General features: G+C 44.4%; 1 protein-coding gene across 5 annotated transcripts in view; it reads left to right on the top strand.

The window, feature by feature from the left end:
- The window catches only part of LOC107701213 (endonuclease V), a 147,199-nt gene that overhangs the window by 100,676 nt on the left and 23,985 nt on the right, over positions 1–22,538 (top strand). For 4 of the 5 annotated variants that reach the window (XR_001635623.1, XR_001635622.1, XR_001635621.1 and 1 more), the window contains exons 5-6: positions 10,626–10,694; positions 20,932–21,060. Coding sequence is in view for 2 of the 5 variants with exons in the window: in XM_016503173.1 (XP_016358659.1) it covers positions 10,626–10,694; positions 20,932–21,060 (198 nt within the window). In the remaining 3 variants the exon portion in view is untranslated. The remainder of the gene's footprint in view (positions 1–10,625; positions 10,695–20,931; positions 21,061–22,538) is intronic. The other variant, XM_016503174.1, reaches the window with a different exon arrangement.

Here is a 22,538-nt window from a genome sequence, read left to right as displayed (position 1 = left end):
TACTTCGTTGAATAAACTGAGCACTGCACGTTTCAAAATTAAAATGCAGCGCAGGTGTTTTTATATGAATGTATAATTGAAAAGAACCAGTCGTCTTCAGAAAAGCTTTGATGTCATTTTCATTTCGTCTTTCCTAGCATTTTGTATTTTATTACAGCCGTTACCGGGGAAACCGCTATATCTCCGCTTCAACAGCGCCTCCTGCTGGCAGAGAATGAATTTGCATTTGCAAGTCTGTGGGAAACACTGGTGTCTGTCATCAAACATCAACAAAAAGCATGCTTCAGAACTGTTTTGAGAAGGTGCTTTGAGTCATGTATTATTACTATGAATTAGGCTACTACTACTACTACTACTATTACCATCTTGTGCCCTGCAATAATCATTTACTCAAACTCGCTTTTATGAGATAAAGGGGAAAAAAAAATCGGCCAAACATATCGGCCAAAAAAAATCAGCATCATATATCGGCCATCGGATGCCCTGATTTCTAAATATCGGCATCGGCCAGAGAAAAACCCTTATCGGTCGACCTTTATTGCTGACACTTAAATTAATTGTTTTGCCACTTTTGCACTTTATTTTTTCAAAAAATGTATGTTTATTTGTTATGCATGTTATGTTTATTAAAAACAAGTTTTGTAATAACCAATTGTTCTGGTCCGGACCTTTGACACTGATGAAAATTCAGATTTGGACCTTTGAATGTAGACTTTGAGAACCCCAATCTAGACTTTCATCTGAGACTGCATCCGGATGCTCGTTCAGCGGCCAAGGCAATGCAAGTATCGTACATTTAATTAAATGAAACAGAGGTTTAGTATAAGCTGTTAGACCCCATTGTAAAACGGCGCTGATGGTTTCACTCAGGTGGTTAACGGACTCATTTTCCATAACTGCATTCTCTGGTTTCATTCATCCACTTCAACTCCCCCATGAATGAGTGATTGTATGTTTATTTGTTTGTTTAGACTAGTTTGTGTTAGTGTCTAGTTAATACAACTTTTGTGCACAAATTACATGAGTTTCTGGTTCTGTGATTAGTGTCCCTTTTACGATCTGATCTATAGCTACATGCTCTAATGCATTAGTACTATAAGAAAGTTATTTTCTGTGGCCACGAAAATATCCTTTCTTAGAGTTGATATGAAATTACACTGAATGTTCGCTGGATGAACAGATTAGTTGATTGTAATATTAATTCTGCTACACTTACTACTGGCAGCTGAGGTAAATAATTGTAATGAATTATAATTAATTGTAATTTTATATATTCATTTCCCTTTTGCGTTAATTTGCTACAGCAGTGAATTTATTTTTTCTTCTCGACTTTAATCATCCTTTCCACTGCCGCAGCAGTGGCTTTTCCAACCTATAATCTTTTATTAACAGTTTACTGCCGCATCAGTGAGTTTTCCCTCAGCCCTCCCAGCAAACTATAATCTTCCTTTGTCATTACCGCAGTAGTGACAAATCCTTATTAGCTTTTTTACCCCAACAACAGCGATTTCGCTCATAATCATTTGTTATTAATTTCTCTGCCGCAGCAGAGACGTTCTCTCCTGCAGACTTTTAACCACTTCACTGCCGCAGCAGTGAATTTTGTCTTGTCGAATTTAATCTTCCTTTCCACTGCTGCAGCAGTGGCTTTTCCACCCTGTAATCTTTCATTAACAGTTCACTGCCACAGCAGTGAGTTGTCCCTTAGCCCTCGCAGCAAACTATTATCTTCCTTTGTCATTTCTGCAGTAGTGACAAATCCTTATTAGCTTTTAGCCCACCGATTCACTTGAAAATAACATAAACAATAATAATAGTATAATGTATAACAACTATATAATAACTAGCGGTTAAACGGATCGTAGTTGATCCGTGATCCGTACGGACCAAGCCCCACGGTTCGGCACGCATGTGATCCGCGGATTAATTGAAATTTAACCATAACAGAGTATAAGTTTATAATTTGTTCGTATTTACACAAGCAAGCGAATTTTAAACAATTCCAGAGAGAAAAGGCGAAAGGGAACTCGATTCGTTACTCACGTGCTGTTCTCTACATGCACAACCTCACACACATGAAGCGCGCACACACATTTCAGATGGCGCGCGAACACCGAACTGAATCCTCTTCTGAATCCTCTGAACAGACACATACACATAAAATTATGACAGAATACCCATCTCAACAATCATTCAGGTAAACGCAGTCAGTTATGTCTCAAGTGAATGAAAACAGATTAGAAAGAAATCTGATGTGAAGTGTTATCATTATATCGGATCCGTGCATCAGGTCTTAAAGGGACAGCGGCCTATAAATACTGCTGCTGTCATTAATGATCATCAAACAACAAAACAGCAGTGATAAAAATCTATATTTAATTTATACAGTGAACACTAAGCAGTGTTATTTTCCCTAATTATTACATTTCTGTATTTGAATACTACCAACCTTATTTTATTTGTAACATATTCTGTTGTATTTATCTATGCTTGTAATTTGTGTATTTGTTCTTATTTTTACTGGCTGTTCTCTTGTCTCTTTAATCATGTTTAAACTTTCTTAGTTAATCTAGTAGTATTTGCTGTGGTATCAAAGAAGTACTTCGCTTTAAGTAATAAATGGAAAGCAAGTTAAATTGAAATATTTTTCTTTTCTTGCTGATCCGAAAAATGATCCGATCCGTGGGTCAAAAACTGTAATGTGATCCGAACCTTGAGATTTGTGATCCGTTGAACCACTAATAATAACACTGCTTCCCTATCGATACTACACTCGTACTGCGTCTTGCTAGATGCTATGTACGGCCATTGGTTCGTGCAGTATGTTTTAAAAACGAACCAATGGCTTGGCAGCGGTGCTGCACAAACCTATGGCCGCGAAGCCCGCGAAAGCCCACCAGAATGGGCGGAATCATCTAGCTATATAAGCGCCCGCTTCGCCATAGGATTCAGATTTCTTCTTTTTCAGCGACGACGACGTTCTTCGCGATCTCCGCTGACTGAAGAACCGGCTCGCCGTTGACACGCCTCGCAGTGGATTAAGCTGGACCAGCGACATCTCTGCTCGGCTGATTTGCCGCTCCTCCCGCCGCCTTCAGCGTCGTAGCAGCAGAGATCCCAGCTAATTCCCCTGCCGCCATCCGGCGAGCCTAAAAGAGCTTATTTCTAAGAGGTAAGTTCTTAAAAGAGCAAATTTTCTGGCGACATTGTTGCAGATGTCGTGCTGCGAGTGTAGTTCGTGCAGGGAGCCCTGCATGATGCAGAGGAGTAGTGAGTGCATCGCCTGACTGGGCAGCCCCCACGCAGAGACTGCTCCTCACTGAGACGGAATGCTCTCACTGAGAGCATGAGTCTCACCCCTCTCCACTCGCGCCCCGCCTTCTTAATGAAGGCAGATCCGCTCTCTCGTTTCTCCTCTCTCAGCAAAGCTTGGAGATGGAAACAGCAGAGCCACGGGTCTGTTCGCATTGTGTGTGCGGCGCTGAAGCTGCACTCAGACAGGGTGCTTTCATTCAAAAGCCCCAGTCTATTCCTGCTTCGCTCGCTGGTCCCCTCGCGCTCTCAAGTTTCTCCCCCTCCCAGTTACCTCGGAGGAAGAAACGCGCAAATTTGCGGTTTGAGCGATCAGGCTTGAGTGATTTTACGCTGACACACATCCCGCATGCCTCACTTGATCCACCAGTGTGTGTGTGTTACACGCGAGGAACAGCGCCCCTCGTTCCATCGAGCGGCGCAGCTTCGCATTTGTGTGCGTGTCACGGAGGCTGCTTTCACTATTGAAGCGTGAGTCTGTCCCTGCTCTCGCGTTTCTCCCCTCCCAGTTACATCGGAGAAAGAAACAGCGAATGTGTGGGTTGAACGATCGGGCTTGAGTGTTTTTTTACTCACTCTGCTGTCCTCGTGGTGGTGGCCCTGCCCTCCCCTCGTCCGCTACAAGCGGATTTGAGAGAATGCGCACAGCACTTTTGATCTGCCTGTGTGTTTACACAAAGATCATCAGTACTTCTCTTCTAATGAGCGGTTTTGATCTTTTTAGGTGGATTGAAAAGGAATGCTTTCACTAATGATTACCATTGACAGCTTCAGATTCTAGACGCGTCTGGGCCACGCCCACGGGGGCTGACTGCTCTTGCTACGAGAGCATTGAGTCTAGCGCCCCCAAACGGCCTCTGTAATGCCTCGAAGCACCCCGTCCAGTTCCGGGTGCTGATGACAATGCGTTTGTTGTGAACTCCGTTGTGAATACTGGGCCCGTTCAAAAGTGCTCACACAACTGGTCGCTGTTATAGCGAGGAATAAAACAAATAAAAATTTAAGAGCAAAATTCCTCTTCCACTTATCGCGAGTCCCCACAAGGCGACCCGCCTCCCGAACCAATCCAAACTCTTGTCACACTGGTCGAGGCCTGGCAGGCCATCCCCGGACGTGTCACGGAGGCTGCTTTCACTATTGAAGCGTGAGTCTGTCCCTGCTCTCGCGTTTCTCCCCTCCCAGTTACATCGGAGAAAGAAACAGCGAATGTGTGGGTTGAACGATCGGGCTTGAGTGTTTTTTTACTCACTCTGCTGTCCTCGTGGTGGTGGCCCTGCCCTCCCCTCGTCCGCTACAAGCGGATTTGAGAGAATGCGCACAGCACTTTTGATCTGCCTGTGTGTTTACACAAAGATCATCAGTACTTCTCTTCTAATGAGCGGTTTTGATCTTTTTAGGTGGATTGAAAAGGAATGCTTTCACTAATGATTACCACTGACAGCTTCAGATTCTAGACGCGTCTGAGCCACGCCCACGGGGGCTGACTGCTCTCGCTACGAGAGCATTGAGTCTAGCGCCCCCAAACAGCCTCTGTAATGCCTCCAAGCACCCCGTCCAGTTCCGGGTGCTGATGACAATGCGTTTGTTGTGAACTCCGTTGTGAATACTGGGCCCGTTCAAAAGTGCTCACACAACTGGTCGCTGTTATAGCGAGGAATAAAACAAATAAAAATTTAAGAGCAAAATTCCTCTTCCACTTATCGCGAGTCCCCACAAGGGACCCACCCCCCCAAACCAATCCAACCTCTTGTCACACTGGTCGAGGCCTGGCAGGCCATCCCCGGAGTGTCAGGTTGGGTTTTGGGGATAATAAAGCGAGGTTATTCGCTCCAATTCGCTCGAAGACCCCCGCGCTTCAGCGGAGTGGTCCCCACTTCGGTTAGAGCAACGACGCACACGTTCTTACGCTCCGAAGTAAAGAATCTGCTGGGAAAAGGAACCATAGAGGTGGTTCCTCCAGCCCAGAGCGAGTCAGGCTTCTACAGCCGTTACTTCCTCGTCCCCAAATAATGCCGGCCTACGGCCCATCCTCGATCTTGGACATCTGAATCGCGCCCTCATGAGACTGCCATTCAAGATGATTACACTGAAACAGATCCTCTCGCAAATCCGCCCAGAGGACTGGTTCTTTCTTCTGGACCTGAAAGACGCCTACTTTCATATCCAGATAGCCCCTCATCACAGGCCATTCTTGACATTCGCCTTCGAAGGAGTGGCTTATCAATATACGGTCCTTCCCTTACTGTCCCTGGCTCCACGCACTTTCACGAAGTGCATGGATGCGGCTCTTTCCCCTCTGAGACAGACGGGAATCCACGTTCTCAACTACCTCGATGACGGGCTCATTCTGGCCCAGTCGGAGGCAGAGTCACTATCTCACAAGCCATTGTCCTCAGCCACTTGAAATGCCTGGGGCTCAGGTGAACTTTGCCAAGAGCGCACTGTTTCTCAGCCAGCGAGTCTCATTCCTGGGAACAGTGTTCGATTCGGCTCAAATGAACACGCCCTGATCATACAGAGGCTTGTGGCCTCCTTCAAGGCTGGTGCCTCTCACCCCCTCAAGAGGTTTTAGAACATGCTAGGCCTCATGGCTGCAGTGTCTCCAGTGCTACAGTTGGGCCTGCTACGAATGCGCCCCCTTCAGCACTGGCTGAAACCGCGGGTTCCATCCCACGCGTGGCATCATGGACGCCTGCTTATTAGGGAAGATCAGGCCTGTGTAACAGCCCTGACCCCCTGGATGAATGCTCAATGGATGGAGCAGGGAGTTTCCCCTGGGAATGGTCTACAGGAGGAAGGTAGTTTCGACAGATGCTTCCAACACAGTTTGGGGAGCTCTGTGCGAAGGAAAACCGACGTTCGGCCACTGGTCGAAAGTGGGAAGCAGTCTGCACATCAACTGGCTCGAAATGCTGGCGGTATGGCGGGCCTGTCGAACCTTCCTACCAGACCTCAAGGGTCATCATGTCTTGGTCCGTTCGGACAGCATGACGGTGGTGTCCTACATAAATCGCCAGGGGGGACTGTCCTCGAAGCGGCTCCTTGTACTAGTAGAGCGCCTCTTGGAATGGACCCAGCTCAACCTATGTTCACTGAAAGCAGCACACGTTCCGGGCAAACTGAACCAGGGAGCATGGCATGTTGGACATGTAGTCACGAAGCAAGGTCCCCTCAGAGGAGTGGATGCTTCATCCGCAGATGGTTCAGAAAATATTGGAAATCTTCGGCAGGGCGGAAGTAGACCTCTTCGCCTCAGAAGACAATTCTCACTGCCCAATGTATTATTCCAGGGACAAGGATGCGTTAGCCCACGACTGGCCCAACCTCCTTCTCTACGCTTTTCCCCCGGTCGCCCTGATTCCGCAGGTAATCAGGCAGATCAGGGAACAGAAACGCAAAGTGCTCCTGGTGGCCCCGCACTGGAGAAACCAGCATTGGTTAGCAGAGCTGTCGCAGCTTCTAATAGCAGCCCCGTGGCCTATTCCCCTGAGGCAAGATCTCCTCTCCCAGGCGAACAGGACGATATGGCACCCCAGGCCACAGCTGTGGGCCTTGCACCTGTGGCCACTCGACGGGAGCCTGTTAGTCTCCCAGAGTGTGTATTGAACACCATTTCTCAGACTAGAGCTCCGGCTACAAGATGCCTCTATGCCCTTAAATGGTCAGTGTTCTCCGTCTGGTGCTCAAACCGCGGTGGGGACCTGCTCACTTGTGACGTATCGATGATACTGTCCTTCCTGCAGGAGCTGTTGGATAAGGGACGCTCCCCATCCACGCTCAAGGTCTATGTGGCAGCAATAGCGGCTTCTCATGCCCCTATAGCGGGCCAATCGGTAGGCAGGAACAACCTCGTTGTTCATTTTCTGAGGGGAGCCAGGAGGCTAAATCCGCCCCGTCCTCTCACTGTCCCTACGTGGGACATGCCCACTGTTCTGAGGGCCCTGAAGGGTCCTCCCTTCAAGCCATTGCAGTCCGTCGACCTCCGGTCCCTGTCATTTAAAACCACTCTGCTACTAGCGTTAGCATCAGTCAAGCGAGTGGGGGACTTGCAAGCACTCTCTGTAAGCCCTAATTGCCTGGCATTCGGGCCTGGTGACTCCAAGGTCGTCCTGAAACCAAAGCATGGCTATATACCTAAGGTGCTCTGGACTCCATTCAGAGCACAGGTTATCAACCTCTCTGTGCTTCCTCCCTCGGAAGAGGACCAGGAGTTGAATTTACTCTACCCCGTTAGGGCTCTGAAGGTTTACATTGAGCGTTCTGCCCAGTTTAGGCAGTCGGAGCAGCTCTTTGTTTGCTTTGGTGGCCATGCTAAAGGACACCCGGTCACGAAGCAAAGACTTTCCAAGTGGATAATTGGAGTTATTCTGCTAGCCTATTCTTTCTTGGGCATACAATGCCCCGTTGGAGTACGAGCCCACTCAACTAGAGGCATCGCCTCTTCGTGGGCGTGGTCTGGCGGCATGACCATTGCAGAAATTTGTGCGGCAGCCAGCTGGGCCTCACCGTCCACTTTTGCTAGGTTCTGTAACCTAGATGTCCCTGCCTTGCAGGCAAGGGTTCTTTCTGTTTAACTGGCGCGCAGTTCGCTCTGAGTGCAGTTTGGATGTAATATGCCTAGACCTATCAGAGAGCTTACTTGTGCGCTCTCGGCCCCCATAGGTGCTGAGGCTGCGCAAGTCTTCTGGAAAGATCAATCGGCTGGGTGAGACCTTCGTGAGGTTTAGCCCATTAGCCTGGAGGGATTTATTGTTCTTGTTCTCTTGGGCCCTGAGGTGCCTAAGACAAGGATTACCATTGGGAACGAGTACTGCGTTGCTAGCCGTGCCATGCAGCTGCACGACTCAGTCGTCACTTCAGTCGAAGTAACCTGAATCCTATGGCGAAGTGGTCGCTTATATAGCCAGATGATTCCACCCATTCTGGTGGGCTTCGGTGGGCTTTGGCGGGCTTCGCGGCCATAGGTTCGTGCAGCACCGCTGCCGAGCCATAGCTGCAGAACTGGAGTGCTTTGGTAGGAAGTGTCGCATGGCTTGGGACGACTTCTGTGCTTCAGTAAAGCGCTCAGCGAAGCCCTCGACCACTGGCCCGAACAGACTGTTGGGAGAGACCGGGGCGTCGAGGAACGGGACTTTGTCAGCGTCCTTGATCTCGGTTAGGGTCAGCCATAGGTGGCACTCCAACACAACCAGACTGGCCATGGAGCGCCCAATAGCCATTGGCGTGAAAGGGAGCTCTGCACGTACCGCAGTAACGGCGTGGCATTTGAAACAATGCAGAGAAATTTGCTCTTTAGAAATTTGTTCGTTTTTAAAACATACTGCACGAACCAATGGCCGTGCAGTTTCACTGCGTGATTGAAAAAGGCTTCAGTTCGGGAGAAAAAAGGACTTTTTTCCCATAGCGTATAGCAAGATGCAGTACTCGTTCCCATATCTCAGGGAACCGAGGTTACGTTTGTAACAGAGTACGTTACGTTTATCACTTTTAAACATTTTCAGGGTTTACATAAAGTCTTAGGACCGTTTTATACAGGTTTGCATGCAGAGTTTAGTGTTTGTTTTCCTTGTTTGATTTGATGTAAATTAGGAATACAAAATCTTATTCTCATTATTGCATTTTTTTCCCATTTGTATTGCAAACAAACCTGCAGCATTGTTGCGTACAATTGTAAAAAGGTGCAAAATAAAAGTAGTGCAAAGCAGCATATCATAAATTAAGAACAACATTTCTGTCTCTCCTAGAGATTTAATCCGATCAACATCATATTTGGTCCAATCTAAAGGTCTTCACGATGTTAAGATTTTGAGTTTTCATTGAAGGGTGTGTCTATGGCAGCCTGACAAAGTTCAATGTTTCACCATTAAACAGGAAGCTGTTGTAACTCAGGCATACAATGTCCAATCTCCCCCAAACTTACATGTTTGATAAGAGTCCTGGTCTGAAGACAAGTACACGCCAATATTCAGTTATAGTCATAGTGCCACCTCCAGGCAACAGGAAGTGACATATTTTACACTGTAATGCCATCCCAGCAACATATTAAACTATGCCAGCAAGTGCTAAACATGCTATCAGCATTTAGCTAACTGCTAAAATTTGTTGTAACTCAAACGTACAATGTCCAATCTTCCCCAAACATCTAAGTGTCCTGACCTAAAGACATCTACATGCCAGTATTCAGTTACAGTCATTCCACCACCTGCTGGCAACAGAAACTTTCACTCAAACTTCACGTTTGATATGTCCTGGTCTGAACACATCTAAAAGACAATATTCAGATACAGTCATAGTGCAACCTGCCGGCAGCAGGAAGAGTGGCACATATAAATGATGCTTTCCTCCTGTATTTACCTGCCTAAATGCATATAGCCCACCATTCACTGTTTTCCTAAGGTAGTCAGGTGGCGGTGGCCTGAGGTGTGAGGGCCATTTCATCGCTGCTTGCAGTTTTAATAATAATCATAATTCATTTTATTTTATACTACAGAAGTACAACGATAATAGTCATTATTTATCATTAATTTTTCACTTTCTAGTGTTAAATCCATCAAGTTTTTATTTTGGCTTAAAACTGTAGGGAGTCCTTTACGTTTCTGTATTGACAGCATGTTACATATAATGTTGACAGCATATAAATGCTTCTCATTACAAATTTTCTGTCCATAAAAGTGTTGCATATTATGCAGAAAATAAAAGTGAACCTTGCAAACCTTGCTTTCCTAAATGCATGTAATTATCCACTTAAACTCATGCAGAGATTAAGTTTGTATAAAGCAGCATTTACCATGAACTGAGCCACTCTGAGACAGTTAAAACACTCTAATCATGAACTGTGCATGTGAAAATGAACGCTATACACACTTTACTCTGAAACACCCAGGGCATCAGACCAAATATTTATTTAAAGTGCAATTTTCCAATTTGATAATCACATTAAATCATATGGCTAATTTCCATTTTATTTTGATTAATCGTGAAGCCCTAACTGACAACTGACAATTAACCTTACTGGGGATTTTCTCTGCAGCTGTACCCATATTGTATGTTTCAAAGGTTTGTTTTAAAACGTCTTTTACTGTCTCAAACATATAGACAGGTTGTTTATATTCTGTTATCTTGCTAAGCTAGTATTCAGGATTTCAGATTGCACAACAGAGGGGGACAGAGGTTCAGTCCAGTGGGGACAGATTGACCCACTCACCTTCACAGAAGGACAGTGCTCCAAACAGACTGCTTATCATGAAGTTCCTTGTAACTCATGAACTTATTATCTCTCTCTCTCTCTCTCTCTCTCTCTCTCACATACACAGATCAACGCTCTACAGAAGAGTGGGGATAGTTTTCCACTGGCTACAGCCTCAGGGAGAGTTCTAGGGAAGGTGAGTGGGGGGAGAGAAACTAAAAAAAATAATTAGCTATAACTAACTAATTAGATTAGCTACAGCTGATAAAAAAAATTAAAGGAGGAGCATTTTCAGATGATCCCTGTCCTATCTGAGAACCTTTATGGTTCTGCTTTTACAGAAAAGTAAGAAATGTAGTTATTAAATATTTGCTTTGCTTTTATTAAAACGTTCTTGAATTTGTTGTGTAACATTAGACATGACATTATGATGCCTTAGAAGCCAATCCATAAACAAGTTTTCATAGCAAGTGGCAATTCTGACATTGTTTACTCAACCATGTTGCTCCAAACATGAAGAAAGACTTCTTCATTGGACGACAAAAGGAAATGTTATGGGCTGACAGTCACTTCAGTCACCATTCACTTTCATTGCATCTTTTTTCCCATACATTGGATTCCTATAGTGCTTTAAAAGTTGTTTTTTTATTTATTTATTATTGTTATTATTTGTAATTTTAAGTATTCTGTTCTTGCTATGACATGGAAGAAAAAAAATCTAAAGTTTTAATGAGGCTGTCATTCTGCCTAACATCTCCTTTTGTATTCCACAAAAGAAAGAAGTCAGATTTACACATCATTAGTCCATTAACAACACAGTTGCATGAAGTCAGCAGCAATACTCAGGTATATATATATAAACATACACTGTCATGGTCAGAATTGTTGGTACCCTTGGTAAATATGAACAAAGAAACTGTGAAAAAACGTCTCGGGTTACACATGTAACCATGGTTCCCCGAGGGGGAACGAGGCGCTGCGCCCCCTAGGGGGCACATTGGGGAATGCTGCCTGCATGACCGGTGTCTGAAGCACGTGTGAAACAATGCCAATTTATTGGCCCACCTGGCCCATGACGTCATAGGTGGGGTGCCCGGAAGTATAAAAGGGCACCTGCTGAATACGTCATCCACTTAGCTGTCTGAAGGAGACGTAGACAGGCAGGCCGAAGGCATGGCAAGGGGTCGCAGCGTCTCGTTCCCCCTCGGGAAACCATGGTTACATGCGTAACCCGAGACATTCCCCTTCTAGGGAACTCAACGCTGTGCCCCCTAGGGGGCACATTGGGGAATGAAATCCAAACACGCCGTGCCGAGGCGCATGCCTGTCCACCTGGTGGGAGAGCAGCAAGGAAGCGACAGACAAACAAAGCCTTTCCTCAGAAAGGGACCATGCCACTGATGCCACGGGCCGCTCACGCAACTTGGCAGAAACGGGGGAACCCGAATAGATCAAGGGGAACTTCCCATCCAAGTTAAGAGCACAGCTATCCTCAGATAGCTATGCTATGTGAGCAGAACTAGCCTGGATACACAAGACCACTGAGGAGGGGAACTACATTGCGAGGGGGCGCAGCGTCTCGTTGCCTCTCGGGGAACCATGGTTATATGGGTAACCCGAGACATTCCCCTTCTAGGGAACTTAACACTGCATCCTGGTGGACACTTCGGGGAACGAAATCCAATCACGCCATGCCGAGGTGCATGCCTGTCCACCTGGTGGGAGAGCACCAAGGAAGTGACAGACATAAACAAAGCCTTTCCTCAGAAAGGGGCCATGCTACTGATGCAACTTGGCAGAAACAGGGGAACCCGAATAGATCAAGGGGAACATCCCATCCAAGTTAAGAGCACAGCTATCCTCAGATAGCTATGCTATGTGAGCAGAACTAGCCTGGATACACAAGACCACTGAGGAGGGGAACTAGATAGCCTCTAGGGTAGCTCAAAAGATGCTACTTAAGGAGGTCCCCAATCCATGTCAGTCTCACAGTAGTCTAGGAAAGCACCGTGCTATTGACTAAGATCTCACAAGAGGGAGATCCAGACCATCAGTAAATGATTCGCTAAAGAGTGAACACAAACATCATAGTCCGAGATCAAGCCTGATGTAAGCAGTAGCCATAGCACTAGAGGGCTGGACACAGTTATCCTCGAATAGCAGTTCTCCCAGATAAGGCTGAAGATTGCCCAGGCCACGGAAGTGGGCCATCTATTTAAAACCCCGAAGGGGAGACAGCACAGTCCAGGCAAGGGGCTCACAGAGACGGAAAGCACCGTGCTATTGACCAAGATCTCACAAGAGGGAGATCCAGACCATCAGTAAATGATTCGCTAAAGAGTGAACACAAACATCATAGTCCGAGATCAAGCCTGATGTAAGCGGAAGCCATAGTACTAGAGGGCTGGACACCGCTATCCTCGAATAGCAGTTCTCTCAGATAAGGCTGAAGATTACCCAGGCCACGGAAGTGGGCCATTTATTTAAAACCCTGAAGGGGAGACAGCACAGTCCAGGCAATGGGCTCACAGAGACTACAATCTAAAAACCCCAAAATGGAAGTGTTCTCCGTGCTGGAACACAGCTATCCTCAAATAGCAGATACCTAAACAAAAGCTTCAGCACTTACTCAAACACTTGTGCCAAGGGGAACCCAACCTAGTTATTAGAGTAAGTGCTGAAATATAACCACCCTCAGAAGGCTATATTAAGGAGGTCTCCAATCCGTGTCAGTCTCACAGTAGGCTAGCAAAGCACCGTGCTATTGACTAAGATCTCACAAGAGGGAGATCCAGACCATCAGTAAATGATTCGCTAAAGAGTGAACACAAACATCATAGTCCGAGATCAAGCCTGATGTAAGCGGAAGCCATAGTACTAGAGGGCTGGACACCGCTATCCTCGAATAGCAGTTCTCTCAGATAAGGCTGAAGATTACCCAGGCCACGGAAGTGGGCCATTTATTTAAAACCCTGAAGGGGAGACAGCACAGTCCAGGCAATGGGCTCACAGAGACTACAATCTAAAAACCCCAAAATGGAAGTGTTCTCCGTGCTGGAACACAGCTATCCTCAAATAGCAGATACCTAAACAAAAGCTTCAGCACTTACTCAAACACTTGTGCCAAGGGGAACCCAACCTAGTTATTAGAATCTAGGCTAGAATATAGCTGCCCTCAGACCGCCATATTCCAGAGCAAAAAGATATTCCCCATAACCACTCTAGGTGCTGAAAATCCTGGGAGAGAAATCTCGCAAGCCTCTCTCCACAGAATATTTAAATATATTCACGCCCAGCGAGGCTCTCCACACACACAATAACATGCATATCAGAGAGGCACGGCCGAGCTGAATATAGCTCTGTCCACGATCTCGCAGGATCAGGGCTGAAACGACTCCGTGCTCACACTTCATCGTCATAACAACCCAACAATATCTGTGGCATCTGACAACCCGTATAGAGAGGATGTGAAGACGCCGCAGATCAAAGCGATGACCGTGAGGTGAGATAAATTGTGCCGCGGCAACGGCGGAACCGGGCCGTAAGACACAAACACTCTGTTCCGTATCCCTCGGGAATAAGAACAAACGCGAGCGGAGCTTAGACATCGTGACTCATCACAATGAGCGTGTAACTCTGAACATGCGTGCTCTTCGCCGAGACAAATGCAAAAGCAGAACATACCCTCGAGTGTTAGAATCCAAACACGGAGGCACACATTCCCTAAGGCACTGCTCGACTCGAGCGCTATCCGTGGGATCCGATAACCCAAAAAGGGCATCTTAACCCCACGAATCCCTCGATCCGAGTCTTCCCCATGCCTCGGCAACAGTGGGACCCGAACCGCTAGACGCAAACGTTTGTCACTCATCCAATGAGCTTCTCATTGGATAACACTCACAATGAGCGCGTTCAGAGCCCTCGAGCACTGAAAGCGCAAGCTCCTGACCAAAACAGATGACAGATAGATCGTGCTTCAAGTGCCAGAAACCTCTGGAACGGAGGCACACACTTCCACACTGCTCACCTGCCCTGGTCTCTCACATGCACTTCAAACAGACGGCTCCTGAAGACAGCAAAGAGGGTGATGTATTCAGCAGGTGCCCTTTTATACTTCCGGGCATCCCGCCTATGACGTTATGGGCCAGGTGGGCCAATAAATTGCCGTTGTTTCACACGTGCTTCAGACACCGGTCATGCAGGCAGCATTCTCCAATGTGCCCCCTAGGGGGAGCAGTGTTGAGTTCCCTAGAAGGGGAACTGTGTTGATCATCATTTTGAACTTTTATTTTTAACATTTACAAAAATTTAATTAAAGTATAAGAATTTAAGAATAAGAATTTGAAATGGGGGAGATTCTCATTATGATATAAATGTTTTCATTTTTTTCTTGTAATAAAAAAAACGTTGACCACAGTTAATGGTACCCTTTAATTCAATACTTTTTGCAACCTCATTTGCCAAGATAACAGTGCTGAGTCTTCTCCTATAATGCCTGCTGAGGTTGGAGAACACCTGAAAAGAGATCAGAGATGATTCCTTCATACAGAATCACTCCAGATCTTTCAGATTCCCAGGTCCATGTTGGTGGTTCTCCTCTCCTGTTCACCCAACTAATTTTCTATAGGGTTTAGGTCAGGGAACTGGGATGGCCATGGCAGAAGCTTTGTTTTGTACTCAGTGACCCATTTTGTATATTTTTATATTTGTTTTATGATCAATGTCCTGATAGAAGATCCAGCCATGGTCCATTGTAAGATTTCTAGCAGAGGCAGTCAGATTTTTTAATCTGTTAGTATTTGCTAGAATCCTTGAAGCCATCTATCTGAACAAGATGACCAGGACCTCTGGCAGAAAAATAGGCCCACAACATTAAAGATATGGCAATATCTTTAATTGTATGCATGGGGTACTTTTTTTAATCCCTGTGTGCACCAAACCCATCTTGAGTGTTTGCTGCTAAAATTCTTTAACTAATTTTTTAGTTTCATGTGAACATTGAACCCAGTCCCATTTGAAGTTCCAGTAGTGTCTGACAGCTGAATATGCTGGAGTTTGTTTTTGGATGAAAGCAGATAATTTTTCTTGAAACCCTCCCAAACAACATGTGGTGATGTATGTGCTGTTTTATTTATTTATTTTAAAGCTTCTTACCCCGAGACTCAACTAATTTTTGCAACTCCAGCTGTGATCCTTGGAGACTCAAACTATCCTCCTCATCTTGTGTTAAGACATTATAACTGTCACAACATCACATTGTTTGGACTTTGTTTGCACTGTTTTCTCTGTCTAGTTGCCATGGTTTCTGATTTGACTTCTTAATTATGTTCAGGTGTGTCTTATGTATTATCCTAGTTTGGTCTGTGTATTTAAGTTCCTGTCTGTTCAGTTTGAAGTGGTTAGGTATCGTCAATGTTATGTGTGTCTCCTGCCTTCTCTTGCATGGATTTACCTGTATGTGGATTTATTAAAGACTGCTTATCGTCATCTTTGTCTTCGTGTGTGTTCATCGACACAGAATTGACACATTACGTGACAGAATACCCGACCAAAAGATATAGTAAGACAGATACTGCATCTGTTACTCCATTTAATTTTCCCATTTTTGTCAGTGTTTTTGTTTTCCATTATGGACAGTCCTGCCATTCGACCCCACTGATGGGGATTTCACCAGCCCCACTCCGGACCCAAAGCTGTCTTCGCCTCGGGACTACACTCCTCCGGCTTCGCCTCATCCATTCATCCCTCTGGCTCAGGTCAGCTCCTCCCTCCCTCTGGCTCCACCTTGGTCCTCTGTCGCTCCGGCTCCACCGCGGTCTTCTGAGTCTCCACCTTTGCCACGGTCGCCAGAGCCGTCGGCTCCACCCTGGCCCTCCGGATCCTCAGTGTCGCCCTGGCTCTGCGGCTCTCCGTCTCTGTGGCTCTCTGTCTCTGCCCTGGGCTCCTGTTCCACCTGCTCCGCCTCCGTCAGGCGGCCCCCTGGTGTCTGCAGCCCTTCCTCCACCATGGCTCCTCCTTTCATCGGCTCCACCGTGGGCCGCCATCCTGGCTGCGGCCTGGGTCCCACCTGGCTCCTCCTGCTCCTGGTCCCTCCTGCATCCTCCTTGGTTCCTACCTCCGTCTGCTCCACCTTGGACTCTGTTTGTCGTCCTCCTCCTGGTCTTCCATCCTCCTCCAGAACCTCCTCCAGTTTCCTCCCGATCATCCGGCCGCCTGCCCTACGCCATCCCTTTCACCCAGCCCTCCGCCGTTCTCCTGACCCTCCTCTCTCTGCGGCGCGAGTTTGCGCCTTCCAGGAGGGGGGCGATCTGTCACAACATCACATTGTTTGGACTTTGTTTGCACCGTTTTCTCTGTCTAGTTAGTTGTCATGGTTTCTGATTTGAGTTCTTCATTATTTTCAGGTGTGTCTTGTTTATTATCCTAGTTTGGTCTGTGTATTTAAGTTCCTGTCTGTTCAGTTTGAAGTGGTTGGGTATCAGCAATGTTGTGTGTCTCCTGCCTTATCTTATTTGGATTTACCTATATGTGGATTTATTAAAGACGTGGCTTGTTTAGTTGGGAACGCTTGGCTGATTGCACAGACACTATTGGAAGAGAGCTGAACTGGATGATGACATCACTGAATCATCAATAAACTGACTTTAGCTGAAAAATTACTCTTTGTTATTGTCCTCTTGCATTATTGACACTTTTTTTCCTGTTTGACACTGTAAAGCTGCTTTGACACAATATTGTATAAAGCGCTATACAAATAAAGGTGACTCGACTTGGCGTCATCTTCGTCATTATCGTCTTCTTCATCCTTTGCGTGTGTGCTTTGACATAGTTACTTGACCATAACATCCTCTTCCTGGCAGATTTGTAACATTTTCTGTTCATTGGAAATTCTTAATTATTGCTCTAATTGTGAAAATGGGAGTTTCTAGTCACCCTGGTGTGCTAAAAAATGAAAATATGAATGTGAATATACTTGAGAGATATACTCATAAAAAGGATACCAGTAATTGTGACCACTGTGTATTAGAGAAATATATTTATTTCATGTGATTTTCCCCCACTTACTTTCTTATTTTCAAAGACTTCTTTGTTCATATTTGCCAAGGATACCAACAAAAACACATACAAATGTTTTTTGTTTTTAGGGATGCGCATCTCATGACTCAGGCCGATACGATACGCATCCCGATGCATAGCCAATGATACGGTACTTTAAAGATACATATGAAGCAGCTACCGATGCGATGCAATTCACCCCAATTACGATGCAGTGCGATCCGATTTAGATTCGATTTGATTCAACATGTTTCATAAAACAAGTTAACCAAATAAGCCAGGCTTATTTCAGTTAGTCTGACTATTTAGGAACCTATGATGTGCTAAGGTGTATCAAATTTATATATATATATATATATATATATATTAGGGATGCGCATCTCATGACTCAGGCCGATACGATACGCATCCCGATGCATAGCCAATGATACGGTACTTTAAAGATACATATGAAGCAGCTACCGATGCGATGCAATTCACCCCAATTACGATGCAGTCTAGCTTACATTTGATTTACCTATTACAATAGTCCACTTACAGTTACTATCATAAAAATACACTTTATATGTAGGTTGAAAATTCTACAAAAGACACATTTAATGTCCAAAAATAATTTTTTAGCAAAGTGTATATTTTACTCAAAATTATTGCACTCCCAATCGATTGCGCTCTGTCTGTTTAGCGTGCATGCGTGCAGCAGCACTCGTTCACTCGCGTCAGCCTCGCCCACTCCTGACAGGAAAATGGATAAAACGCGTTACTGTAATTTGATTACTTTTTAGTAACGGAGTAATTTAACGCGCTATAATTTTCAGAATAGTAATTAGAGTATAGTTACAAGCCGACGTCTCTATACGTTACTGCCATGTTACATTGCTGACAGAATGCAGTGTTTTATAATCTAGAGATTGTAAAAAGGATGTAGCACACGCATTGTCGAGTCACATTACTTAGTAACGTGTTACTGTAATTTGATCACTTTTAGTAACGGAGTAATTTAACGCGTTATAATTTTCAAAATAGTAATTAGAGTATAGTTATAAGCCGAGGTCTCTATATGTTACTGCCGCGTTACATTGCTGGCAGAATGCAGTGATTTATAATCTAGAGATTGTAAAAAGGATGTAGCTCACGCGCTGTCGAGTCAAGTGCCAGTGGATTAGAGACCTGCTCCCACGAGACCCGACGCAACAGAGTGCGGCGCGGGAGAAGATCGGCGAGTGCTGCTGCGGGCGGGTAGACACCATAGACTGTATAAAAACATGGACGTAGTGTCCGTGACGTCACCCGTAGGGTTCCGAAGATAGTTTTTGAAGCTCAAAAGTGGGCGGAGGCGGCCGTCGCCATCTTGGCAGCACGTCACCACACGTCACTCCCGGATAATCGAAGATGGGCAAAGAGGCGGGAGCTAGAACCACGCCCACCTAGCTCGATGGTGGTGACAGTAGCGGCAATCCACCTGTCACTCAAGTGGCCACGCCCTTAGTAAAAAGGATGTAGCACACGCACTGTCGAGTCAAGTGCCAGTGGATTAGAGACCTGCTCCCGCGAGACCCGATGCAACAGAGTGCGGCGCGGGAGAAGATGGGCGAGTGCGGGTGCGTGCGGGTAGACACTCGTGTGTGTGCGGGATGCGGGAGAATAAAATGATTCACGGGGCTCCCGCAAAATAGAAATATCTAAACATAAAATATCTAAAACAAATAAATTGTTATTCATCTATTGCACAAAAGCAACATTAACTAATATAAAATATAAACGATGAACAGGTGCAAGCATATGTGGAGTTTCTATTTAGGCTATAACACGTGTTTGCAGCGTAGAGCAATGCAGTGCTGAAATTTGCTTGTATACATTATGAAAGATTCATTATGCATATATTTATTGTGTTATAATAACAGAGATTTGTGAGATTGCGATGAACTGAGATGTATTTTAGAGAATATAAATGCAGCGCTCTGTGCTGGCATTCTGCCATGCCAAACCATGCACGGAGCAGCCGCTTGCTTTAGTTAAAAATAACAGTGTTCTGTGAATGTTGATGCTTTAATAACAAATATTTATCGGGAGCGTGTATGCTGGGATTTCATAAATTTCATGGAGAAAATAGTAACGTAACTAGTAATGTAACTAATTACTAATTACTTTTGAAATAAAGTAATCAGAACAGTAACGTGATTACTTTTAAAAGGAGTAATCAGTAATTTGATTACATTTTCAGAGTAACTTGCCCAACACTGCTGAGGAAAACACAACGTCTCGAATGTATTAAACAGCACAGATATATTTGTTGTTTGTCATGGTGGATTGATTTGATCCATGATCGACATTATGGTCTGCTTAAGAATAAGCGTGCACAAATGAGTGAGATTGTGTGAACTTAATTTGTTGTTAATGTCATTTATGGAACTGCTTTAGCCCCGGTTGATTTGTTAGGTTATTTCAAGTCAGGTTTTGGACTTTAATCCCCGCCTTTCTTCAGGTCTCTGCAGTGTTTTGATATGTCATATTAACGCAGCAGCGGTGATGAGAGAACGCACTTGAGAAACAGTTTAGAGAGGAGAAATCAATCTACATATAAAATATTGGTCACAGATTATTGGTCACTTTCTAAATAATAAACGTATAGCGCATCCACTAGTAATTATATATAAATAAATCGGTTTTTACAGATACAAATATGTTAGAAACGATGCATCGCGATATAAATGACAACTTGTAGCCGATGCACACTTTTTAAACGATGCATCGCATCGTTAACCTTTTATGCCGATGCACCGAGCGAATCGGGGAATCTTCCCATCCCTAATATATATATATGTGTTACGGAAGGAGACTCACACAGAGGGTTAGAGAGAAACAATGATGTTTATTTCCTGCAAGTGAGGCAGAGGATACGGGCAGGTGAATTTTAAGCTAGATAGGAAGTCCTTTGGGAGGATGAGGAGAGATAACTCTAGTAAGGGGATTCCCAGGAGATCATGGAAGGAAGACAGTGAGCACACACCTCCGATGGTGAGTGACGGGGTATCCACGGAGCGAAGGACTGGAACGAACACTGGAGGAAACACTGGAGAAAACACAGGAGGTAAGTATAACAGGGCAGGTAAGTCTTTCAATGAATCTTACGTATTGCAGAGAGAGAGAGTCCACTTCGTCACACATACACACACACAGATATATTTTGTTCATGTGTTATGTTTTCCTTTAATTTAGAATGAGTAGTAGTAACCTATGATGTGCTAAGGTACCAAATTAATTTAGATTTAATATATATATTCATGTGTTATGTTTTTTTTTAATTAAATTTACAGTAGATTGTTTTTTTGGAAATAAATGTTTAAGCGGATACTTCTGTTTTTGTTGTGTTTCTTTAGGCTCTCCGCAGTTCCCAAAGCAGTATCAAACCTGTGTATGTTTCTGTGGGTCATCGAATCACTCTGGATACAGCAGTCAGACTCACACACACTTGCTGCCTCTACAGAGTACCTGAACCAATACGACAGGTACACACACTTAAGGTCTCTACAGCATGAATTAACCAAAATTACATAAAATACAGACTAATAATTTGTTCTCATACGACTTCTGATGCTTTAACCCTCTGGGGTCCGAGGGTATTTTGGGGCCTGGAAAAGTTTTGACATGCCCTGACATTTGTGCTTTTTTCAGTTGCTTACAAACATTTGAATGATGCGAGCTTGACTAACGTGACCTGCCAGAACTAACGCTACGCTTGATTTATTGTATTATTGTTAAATATTGCATGTGAGTGCAATTGCAACTCTATCCAGGGGCAGTGTTGGGGAAAGTTACTTTTAAAAGTAATGCACAGCAAATTGGTTAATAAAATGGGATTAAATACATAAAGGATATTTGTATTATTTAACATATTTAATTATTGCAGCTTTGAGTCATATTCTGAGTTGCTTTTAACTGTTTTATTCATTTTGAGGAAAACTAAATCTGATTTTTTTTTTTGTGAGTGAGATGAATTAATGCATGTTCACATAGAACTAAAGTAACATCTTACTCCCGATTTCTCTCAACAAAGGGACAGGAGAGCTTTCAATAAATAAATGGGGGGAAAAAGTAACTGGCGTTACTTATTTGAAAAAGTAACTCAGATATTTTCTTGTAAATTAAAAAGTAATGCGTTACTTTACTAGTTACTTGAAAAAATTAATCTGATTACGTAACTTGCGTTACTTGTAATGCGTTACCCTCAACACTGTCCAGGGGAATGGCAGGCAGTAATTCCTAATATGTTTTGTAAAAACTACCTGTGCATGTAAAGTAACTGGTTGTCAGTCTGCCTGTTTTGCTATTTTCTAATTACAATTCCTCAAAACCACAAATCTTAATCCGATTTGGCATATTAAGTCTTTGGTTGTCATGAGATTTGTATGCATTCACTTTGTACGTCGTCAAGTCAAGTCAAGTCACCTTTATTTATATAACGCTTTATTCAATACAGATTGTGCTAAAGCAGCTTTACAGGAAAATGGTTTTTCAAAAATGCAAACAAAATTAAATTGTGCTGTAAAGCTGCTCTAAAAAGAGGACAATAGTAAACAGTCATTTTTCCAGGTAAAGTCGTTTCATCTTTGATTCTGTGTCAAGAGCATTCTTACTTGAGTTTTTCTCAGGGGTAAATCGGGATAGTGCAGTAGTTTATAGAGCACAGCTTGGCCACCCAGCTGCTATTACATCTAATGCATATAGCTGCTATTAAATGAAAAGCTTTGCGTATTTGACAAAAATGTACAAATATCGCAGACAGAACATGAAAACATGTCCTTTATGAATGGCCCAACAGGCATGAGGGGGACAGATTTATTGCTAAATCTACTGATGTGGACTGTAAGCCAGTGATGGCTTAATTTACGCTCAGGGGCGTTTTTGTGTATTTTCGCCTAAATTTGACATACCCAAATTCAAATGTTTACCCTACACACATACAATGGAGGAAATGAAAAAAAAA

The sequence above is a fragment of the Sinocyclocheilus anshuiensis genome, unplaced genomic scaffold (assembly GCF_001515605.1).
Source record: "Sinocyclocheilus anshuiensis isolate Anshui unplaced genomic scaffold, SAMN03320099.WGS_v1.1 scaffold1522, whole genome shotgun sequence".
In the NCBI taxonomy this organism is placed as follows: domain Eukaryota; kingdom Metazoa; phylum Chordata; class Actinopteri; order Cypriniformes; family Cyprinidae; genus Sinocyclocheilus; species Sinocyclocheilus anshuiensis.
This window is presented reverse-complemented; position numbering and strand designations above follow the sequence as displayed.